A 10,475-nucleotide genomic window follows, 5' to 3' on the forward strand; every position below is an offset into this window, starting at 1 on the left:
ATCAACATCAGCAAAGCCCACAATTACTCTTATTTTACGTGATAAAACATGGGCAACTTGGTCTTTAACATTAGGATGAGACTCATTAGTTTATAAGATTAAAATTAGGACTAAATGAATCAAAAGATTAGAATCTGAGATTTATTGTTTTTAATAGTACAATTATTATACTTCAAAAATATTATTAATAAATTTAAAAGAATGACAAAATAAGAAATTTATATTATTTTAGTCTTTAATTTTTAAAAATAGATTATTATTTTGATATAATAAAAAAATAAAATAAGAGACTAATATTTTCAGACGGAGAAAATAATATTTTTATAAGACAAGCATAACTTTTAAAATAGGCTTTTGATAAAGGAAAAAAGAAAAAGGTAAAATTAAATTATGGGACCATAATTATTAAATTAAATTAATTTTGTTTTTATATTTGTGAATAACCAATATACATAATTTATAAAAAAATAAAAATAAATAAATCGAATCAAATAAAACTCACTCAGGACTGGACCGTCCGATTGAAAGGATCGGAGAGAAGCTGCTGCGTTCCTAATTGGTTTATCACATCTGTGTGGTTTTCCACTTGTGCATTGGCTGCAGAAACACTCGAGATCGAGATCGAGAAGATGAGTGGAACAGGGAAGAAGGTAGTGGACGTAGCATTCAAGGCAGGGAAGACGATAGATTGGGAAGGTATGGCTAAGCTTATCGTCTCCGATCAGGCTCGCAAGGAGTTCGCTACTCTCCGCCGTGCCTTCGATGAAGTCAACACCTCTCTCACCACCAAGTTCAGCCAGGTCCTCTCTCTCCACCACCTAGGGTTCGGTTTTTATATGCTTCATGTGACAGATCTACGATCTTTTGCTAGCTAGGTCTTTTTGTGTGATGAAATGATTAGTTGGGGTTAATCAATTGAGCTGTGAATTTTTTTGGATCTGTTCACAAATTATCAAAGCTTTGATGCGCATAACTTTTTGAAATTGTTGAATCCAAAAAAAAAAAAAAAACAACGTTCGTCTTCAACGGTTTATCTTGAAATTGTCGTCGTCTTTCCCAAATTCATAATGTGATTGGAAGCCAAACATGTATACGTTATGTTTATATCAAATTAGGGTAACCTTTTATCGTTAGTTCACTGATAGATGAGAAAATAGAACGAAAATGGAGAAGAAGAAATAAGAGAAGGGAGAAGAGACATTTCAATTCATTATATATATATGTTTAATAATGGTGGCACCTTCTTGTTCTCATCATATCTTGTGCCAAATGTCCCCTCATTATCCAGAAAAAATATTATTTGGTTAAAAAAAGAAGGATTTTTAAAATTTCCCTGCACATTCTTTATTAAACTACTTTAATGGAGGGACTCAAAAAAATTTCCTTTCCTTTTGTTTTTCTCTTACCAAAATGGAGTGTTTGTAAATGTAATCTCAATGTTTGTGGTTACATCACAACAATCCTTAACTTCTTTTGGTAGTGGAATGGGAAGGTGAAGATGGTATGCTGCATAGAATTATGTATATCACATAGTAGAAATGTCACAGGGTAGTTCTAGTGCAAGTTTGATTTTCTTTTGCCGTGGGCTTTGTATTTAAGTCATCTCCTTGCAAACTCCTCCGTCCAGTTATATTTTTATTAATTTTGTACATTTTGTCTTATGAGAAGAAAACGATGGGTAGAAATACGAACACAATTTTTTTTAGTGTTTAATTTAATTGTTTTGAAAGGAATGTGTATCATCATGCTTTGCAAAATAAAAATTGGTAGTGTTGGTGTTTGTTAGTAATTTGGTGGTTGGCCTCACATTTTTTAACACCCCCCCCAACCCACCAAAAAAAAGCCCAGGAATACCTCTATTGGTTTCTTTCTATTGATAATGAAGAGCCTTGGTGTAAAATACAATGCTCAAAAATGGGTTTCTTTCTCATGCATGATGTACTGATAGTCCCAAATTGAAAAGTTTCTTGTTGGATTCAGATTTGGGGTTTGCACATTGGATTTAGTGCCCAAAGTCACTTGTTTTCACCATAACTAGTGTATCTTATTAGGTCGAAATGAAGATTTCAAGGGCGTGTTTGGTTGACTCATTTGATTTCATATTGCTTTCGTTGTATTTGAGAGTTTCACGTATTTTGTTCTTTTTATATTTTAAATTTCACTCCACCAGGAAGCTTGACCCTATCTCCGGCCATTAGTTTTGGGAGTGACCTTGTTCTTGTAATTTTTGCTACAATTCCTGCTCTTAAATTCCAGTGGGCCATATCACGGAACATAATCTTTTCCCATTAAAATTGAATTATTAGAGTAAAGGTTTGGTGCATTAGCTTCTCCCCCTCTTATTTGGTGTGGATGTTGTGAGAATAATATTAGTATAGTATATATTATGTGAATATTGTTTCCTATTTAGGATTGGTTTAGGTTTATTTGTTTCCTATTTAGGATTGGTTTAAGTTTATTCATGTTTCCTATTTAGGATTAGGTCTAGAATTGATATATATATCAGATGTACACATTGTATTAAAACAATTGGATATACAGTTTTATTCAAAAAACTAATATGGTATCAGAGCTTGGTTCAAAACCTGAAGGACTCGAACCCTAGCAGCCATCTCTGATTCTGATCTCTGGTCTCACGAAGTCGACCCATCTGAGTTGGGTACTTTGTCTGGTTGTTTCATCTGGTTCGTCTAGTCATCGCAGTTCATCGTCGCAATTCGTCTAGATCTTTAGTGTTTATTTCTCTGCCATTGGGTGTTCATCGAAGTCGTATTTGTCACCAGAATTGCAATCCGACAACACGTTGACCCATCTGGTTCGTGCGAGGGATCTCTCACTCTCTCGTTTTGGTTCGCGAAGGTCTCTGTCTCGCACCTCTATCTGACCTTTTTCTTCTTGCTCGACTTTTGGTTCTCTCTCTCTGGCTGTGTCGATCGAAGCTCTTCGTCATTAGTCTCTGGTTTTCTGCTTCGACTTGTTGGACTTCACTTCAACTTCTGATTCTCTGGTTAGTTTTAACCCCTTAGCTTTTTGGTTATTATGATGTCTCTAGCTCCGGATGAGTGTGCCTTCTGCCATCACTGTCTCAAGAAGAGATGTCTGTCTGGCTCGTATTCTCAGCAGTCTCGGACCCAATTTTGCCCTTTTTCTCTGAGTAATTTTCAGGCTTCCGTCGGTTCTACTGCATCTACTCCAGCTCTCGATCTTGACTTGGCTTCCTTGAGTGTTCAAATTAGTCAGCTTTAGCATACACTGTCTACCTCCCAACCATCCCGTTCTTCCTCCATTGTTTTCTCTCTTCATTTAGGTTTGCTTGGGTTTTCTTCAAATATCTCTTTATCTGTTTGGATTTTTGACTTTGGAGCCTCTCATCATATGACTCCCCATCTCTTCTTATTTCAAAATTGCACTCCCTCTCATTTTCCTATTACTGTTAATGGGTCTGGTATGTCTATTATATCTGTTGGGTCTGTCTTATCGTCTTCTATGTCTGCTGTCTCTATTCCATCTGTCGTTTATGTTCCTCAGTTATTTGTCAGTTTATTATCTATCAGTCAACTTGATGCCTCCGGTTTTGATGTTATCTTTTCTTTTTTTATCTGTTTTGTGCAGGATCAGATGTCCACGTAACAGATTGGGACTGGTCGTAGAGTTGGAGACCTCTATGTGGTAGAGAGTTTGCATCTGTCTATGACAACTTCTTCAATTGCTTTTTCCTCATGTCAGTTAAATTCTCTGTTCACTCCTTTCTACTTGTGGCATTCTAGATTAGGGCATTTGTCTACTGACCACTTACAGTCTTTAGCTCAGTTAGGTATATTGGGTAAAGTTTCTCCTAGTGAACTTATTGAATGTTGGGGGTGTAAACTTGCCAAAATGACAGCCTTATCTTTTCGTAAAAGTATTTCTATATCTGATACACCGTTTTTTTTAGTTCATACTGATGTTTGGGGCCTTTCTCTTGTTCTCACCAAAGGGGGTACTGCATACTATGGGTCTTTTGTTGATGATTGCACCCGTTACGTTACGCTTGGGTTTATCTTATAACTCATAAGTTCGATTTCTATTAGATATACCGTACCTTTCAGTCTCAGTTTATGTCTACAATTAAAGTGTTACGGTCTGATTTGGATGGGGAATATTTTAAAAATGAGTTCTATGAGTATTTGGCCAATTTGGGTATCATTCACCAAACTTCTTGTACAAATACACCGGCCCAAAAGGGTCGAACTGAGCGTAAATATCGTCATCTCCTTGAGATAGCTAGGTCTCTTCTTCTTTTTGTCTCAGTTCCGGCTCCATTCTAGGGGGAGACTGTTCTTACTGTTGTTTTTCTTCTCAACCGCATGCCTACTTCCTTTCTTTCTGGTTGGTTTCCTTATGAGGCTTTGTTCTCCCAAATTCCTCACGACTCTCTCCTTTGTGTGTTCGGGTCTACCTTTTTTGTCTTTCTTCTCCGCAAAGCTAGGACCAAACTTAGTACCTGATCTGTCCTCTGTCTTTTTGGGTTAGTCCTACTCAGAAAGGCTATTGGTGTTACGACCCTGTTTCCTGTCGTCTTTATGTGTCCCGTCATATTTCTTTTCTTGAACGTCTACCTTACTTTCAGCTTCTTCCTCTCACCACGCCAGTTTCCAAAGAGGATTTGGTTCATATTGATTCGTTTCCTTCTGAGGTCTCGTTTGATAAGTACATCTCCACTGTTCCTATTGAGCTTGTTCCATCTTCTCCTCTAGCTGCTTTTCCTCTTTCGGTTTCTTCTCCTCTTCCGTTGTTAGTTATTCTCGTCGCCAAGTTCCTCCTCTAGTGGTTGTCTTTGCCCTTGCTGCTAATCCTCCTGCTTCTGACGACTCTGATCCTACTGTACACCGATACCTTACTCGAGCGTGTCATCCTCCAAATAAGTTGGGTTGATCTAAGACATGTTTTTTTGCTTTCTATCGTAATTTTTTGTTTGCTATTCACTCTTTTTCAGAACCTCAGTCTTACAAGAAGGCTTGTCAGGATCCTCATTGGGTTCAAGCTATAGAGGATGAGTTGTCTGTTTACAGAAAATTAGTACTTGGGAGTTGATTCCTTCGCCTGTTGGTAAGAATCTAGTTGATTGCAAATGGGTCTACAAAGTAAAGACTCATTCTGACGGTTCTCTTGAGCGCTACAAAGCTCGTCTGGTTGCCAAAGGTTTCTCACAGGAGTATGGTATTGATTATGAGGAGATCTTTGATCCTGTTGCCAAGATGACTACTGTCCATACTTTGATCTCTGTTGCTGCTGTTCGTTCTTAGCTTTTTTATCAGATGGATGTTAAGAATGCTTTTCTTAATGGCCATCTCACTGAAGAGGTTTACTTGTGTCCTCCCCCTGGCCTTCACCATTCCTCCGGACAGATTTGTCGCCTTCGGTGTGCTCTGTATGGTCTGGAGCAGTCTCCTTGTGCTTGGTATGATCGCTTTCAGACTGTTGTTACTGAGCTTGGGTTTCATCCTTGTGCCCAGGACTCTGCTTTACTTCTTTTCCACACCTCTACTGGATTTGTTGCGTTATTACTGAATGTGGATGATATGATCATTATTGGTTCTGACTCTTCTGCTATATTTGAGGTCAAACAGCATCTTTTTCGCATCTTTGAAATGAAAGATCTGGGCTCATTACAGTATTTTCTTGGTATTGAGGTAGCTTCTTCTCCCAATGGCTACTTTCTCTCTCAGGCTAAGTATGCCAATGAGATTATTCATCGTGCTGGTCTTACTAACACTAAGATTTCTGATACTCCCATTGAGCTTAATGTAAAGCTCAACACTATTGATGGTGTTCTTCTGGATGATCTTACTCTATATCGAGAGCTCGTGGGTTGCTTAGTCTATCTAACGGTTAGTCGTCCTGATCTTGCCTATGCTGTTCATGTGGTTAGCCAGTTTGTCTCTGCTCCTCGCTCCACACATTGGGCTGCCTTGGTTCGGATTCTTCGCTATTTCCGAAGTATTATATTTCAGGGTTTATTATTGTCCTCTATTTCCTTTCTTGATTTGGTGACCTATGCAGATTCTAATTGGGTTGGTGATGTTATTGATCACAAGTCCATGTCTGGTTTCTGTATGTTTCTTGGCGATTCCTTGATCTCTTGGAAAAATAAGAAACAAATTGATGTTGTTCGCTTTACTGCCGAAACTGAGTATCGTGCTATGGCTCATGATACTGCTTAAGTTGTCTGGCTTTGTTTTCTTCTCTTTGACTTGGGTGTCCCTCAGTCTTCTCCGACCTCCCTCTATTATGACAACCGCAGTGCTATTCAGATTGCACATAACACTGTCTTCCATGAGCGGACCAATCACATTAAGATTGATTATCACTTTGTTCGTCAACATCTGCAATCTGGCTCTATCTCGATTTCTTTTGTTTCTTCGACTCTGTAGCTTGCTGACTTCTTTACCAAGACTCACACCACTGCTCGATTTCAGTTTCTTCTTGGCAACCTCTTAGTGTTTTCTGCCCAAACACCTTGAGTTTGAGCGGGAGTGTGAGAATAATATTAGTATAGTTTATATTATATGAATATTTGTTCCTATGTAGGATTAGTTTAGGTTTATTGTTGTTTCTTATTTAGAATTAGTTTAGGTTTATTCTTATCTCCTATTTAGGATTAGGTCTAGAATAGCTATATATATCAGAATTGCTACATATATCAGATGTACACATTGTATTAAAACAATTGAATATACAGTTTTATTTAGAAAACTAACAGATGTGTGCCACTTCTTGCCTCTATGACATTCACCATTTTTAAAAAATAGAGTCATGGAAATAATTCTTATAAAAAAAAAATACTAATACAAGTATCAAGGTTAATTTACCTGTATGGCCATTGTTACTTTCAGTGATTTGAACATTTCTAAGTTAGCCCTTTTGTCCTTAGCTTATATGTTCTGAATTTGTCTTTGTAGTTGTTCAATTAATATGGAAAGTATGACGATTATGGACAATTTTATTTCCCATCACATTTGATGTTTCATGCATTTGTTAAGTCCTTTTAATTTAGCATATCAGAAATTTGCAAATTATGCACCATGCTAAGGTTCATGCACGTTATGATTTATTATTATTTTAAAAATATTTTTTATTTATTTATTTTGGGATTGACCATGCACATTATGATTATTTATTTGGCTTGGTGAATAGAAACTAGGACATACCAAGGACCTTTCTTTTCCTTTTTCCCAAAAAAGGCCTACATGTCATATAAGTATACAGTATACTCTTGCAGTCCCACTTCACATTGATGCTCCACTGGAGACATTATCCTTCGAACAGTAACTGATATCGAGTTTAGTTTTACATCCTTGTTTTCTCACTATGTACTTTGATTTTATATTGAACCACAGGCTCTGTTGATGAGATTCAAAGAGTAAAGTTGTGCTCTAGATTTTTTATTGCATATAAGCTGATGAGTCCCTTACATAAACTTATATTTTGGTAATTCTCGTTTTAAAATCATGCAGGAACCAGAACCAATTGACTGGGAATATTATAGAAAAGGAATTGGGTCTCGCTTGGTTGACATGTACAAAGAAGCTTATGAGAGTATGTTTTATACATTTTCTGTGTATGATTTGGTGGACAGTTCATTGAACTTTAATTGTTTGCTGGTACTACTACCCAGCTGTATAGCTGCACCTGTGGATGGATTGTCTTGTGCTTATCGTTAGGAAATATGTCTCTTACAATTTCTCGTAATGTTTTAATTTTTAATGTCTAACAAGCTTTCAGTAAGATGTAGACGATTGAGAATTGTAAGTGTAGAATTTTGCCCCCCCTCTCTCTCTCTCTCTCTCTCAATTATCATCAAAGTTGTAGAATTCTCATTGATCTTTAAAAAAAAATTTGTAGAGTTGTCGTCAGTTAATGTAGGAACTTTAGTTTATGAGCAAGATCTTGTTCCTACATTGATAATAAGTGAGAGCAATTATGAAATATTTTTAGAAAACTATCAAGCATATTATTTGGTGTTTTATAATTGGGGTTATTACATGTCAGTGAAGTCAGGCAAAAAAAGTTGAAATTCATGGAAAAGTTTACAAATTTAATTATTAATATGTATAAAGTTTTTCGTTGATTTGATATTTTTGTTGAAAAGTTACCCTGTTGTGTTATTTTTGCTTTATAATTTGTCTAAGACACATCCTGCCCACCTGTGCATCCTGTGTGCACATAAGTGGGCATAGATGACTAATGGCTTGTGTAGGGAAGGAGTTTAATTATACATGCAAGGGAAGGAAACACATTAATGTAGGTTCCTTGAATTTTTAAATAGTTCTATGGATAATGCTGTTTTGTTTGGTCTCTAAGCTCTTAAACTTAAGATATCTAATGTCTTTCATCAGTAATTAGTTTGCTGATATGAAGACGAGATACTGGAATAAGATTGTTGTGCTGATCTTGCCAGTTGGCAATAAAAACTTTGTATACCAGTTAAGAGCATTGTTTCTTTGGTAGGCTGCTTCGTGCATTGTGGAAGTAGCGGCCCAAATAAATTCTGACATAGTGTTTATGAAAGCTGAATAAACTTGGCCAACCATATACTTCTCTCCTCTACTAGTTTTGTGCACCAGGTGTCATTTTCATCTGGTAGAATCTGTCCTTGTTTGGCTCTACATCTCACTGGTATTCAAAACCACATTTTTGCTGAAGTGAAGCTTAGGAGTAGAATTTGGATTCCACTTATGTTTGGTATTCAAAAATGGAGTAGATTGTGGTTTCATACTTCTTATTACTATTTTGGGCTTGACATTGCATTGTTTAACTGTTAATCGCTCTGCAGGTGTTGAAGTTCCAAAGTATGTGGACACTGTTACTCCTGAATACAAACCCAAGTTTGATGCCCTGGTGAGAACTTTGAATTTTTTTCTTTTCTTTTCTTTCTTTCTTTCTTTCTTTTTTTTTTTTTTTTTCCTGATTGATTGTCAGTCAATTGAAGACTTGTCTACTCTTTACTTCCACTTCTCTGTTTTCACCATCTATCAAGTGGATTTTTTTTTCTTCCTTTCAACATCTTCCTCTACTGCAAAGCTCTTGTGGCACGCATGATTTTTTGAAAATGCCACATCTTGCGGCTTGGTAAAAGCTGGAATTATTGGTGAATAGTATTCCATCTGTAAATGACCTCCATCCAATGGGGACTAAACTGGGCAAACCTTTTTTTTGGTAATCTATTTGTAAAGTTTTTCACTAAAAACTTCAAAAATCTTTAAATTTATTGCCGAAAAAGGACAAATGAAATATATTTAACCTGATGGGTAACTAAGCATTTTGGTAGGGATTTTGGTTGAATAGATATTTTTCTTTTTGCAATGAGGTGAAACATCTAACAAAGAAGTATGTTTTGATTTACAGTTGGTGGAACTGAAAGAAGCAGAAGCAACATCTCTAAAGGAGTCTGAAAGATTAGAGAAAGAAATTGTAGAAGTCCAAGAGTTGAAGGTAATGCAAAAAAATATGAATTTTGGTCTTTCCAATTTTTCACCTTTCCCTTTATGTTGATATCTGAAGGGTTGTTTGTCGTGTAACAGCAAAAGATCAGCACCATGACTGCAGATGAATATTTTGAGAAGCATCCAGAGGTAAAGAAGAAGTTTGATGATGAAATCCGAAATGATTATTGGGGCTATTGATTTTGAACCACTGATACAGGTGAACTTTTATTCAGTTCATCTGTATGTGTCGTTGATTTTTTTAGAATAAAGAAGGGGAAAACCAAATTGTTTTGCTTTGTGGGTGTTCTGAAGAATTTGAACTACAATGTATTTCATGCTGAGATATCCTCATCCAGCCTCTTAGTAGAGAGATGAAAGGTTGTTGAATATTAAATGACTTGATTCCTATCTCAAAAGTAAGCATAAATTGCTTTAGACCGAACATAGATATCGTTTCGTTTTGTTTTGTTTTGTTTTGTCGGTTTGCTTGAATCATGCAAGCTCTTCTCTCAATGGTGATTCTTTTCTTTCTAATGTGTCATGTGACTCCTTTTGACATCTAAAAAGGGCTCATATGTATATATATAACCTACAAATGGGTTCATTTGTTTTACCTGTTCTTTTATTTTTTATTTTTAAGGAAGATTATAATCTAAACTATACAATAGAGAACAACATACCATTTGGTATGCTTTGGTTCTTCACATTGTGATATTCTCATAATAGCCGTGTTCTAACTGACTGATGTATATAGACTTGTATGGTTTGTAATTGATGAGGGGAGCATATTAGTTGATTTAAACAACAGGATAATCAAAGAAAGTAGGGTTATACATGAGTTAAGCTGATTTTGATTAAACTAAGCTTGACTCAAAAAATGAACTGCGTTTTAGATGAAAACTATGGTCTTATGTGTTTATCTGAAGATCAGCTTGTGTGCTTTCCTTTTTTGCAAGTTCTTTATGAGTACTTTGAGATAGCTGCTGGACTTCAATTTATACTCAATGG

At 36.2% G+C, this 10,475-nt stretch overlaps 1 protein-coding gene across 1 annotated transcript; it reads left to right on the forward strand.

Annotated features, from left to right (window-relative positions):
* Positions 1-461: 461 nt before the first annotated feature.
* On the forward strand, positions 462-9,909 carry LOC114262342 (ATP synthase subunit d, mitochondrial). Its single transcript, XM_028202706.2, has 5 exons — positions 462-800; positions 7,497-7,578; positions 8,816-8,880; positions 9,388-9,474; positions 9,564-9,909. The coding sequence occupies exons 1-5, from the start codon at positions 630-632 to the stop codon at positions 9,663-9,665; spliced, it is 507 nt and encodes a 168-aa protein (XP_028058507.1). The 5' UTR covers positions 462-629; the 3' UTR covers positions 9,666-9,909.
* Positions 9,910-10,475: the final 566 nt, after the last annotated feature.

The sequence above is a fragment of the Camellia sinensis genome, chromosome 14 (genome assembly GCF_055761805.1).
Source record: "Camellia sinensis isolate YWXY chromosome 14, ASM5576180v1, whole genome shotgun sequence".
Lineage (NCBI taxonomy): Eukaryota > Viridiplantae > Streptophyta > Magnoliopsida > Ericales > Theaceae > Camellia > Camellia sinensis.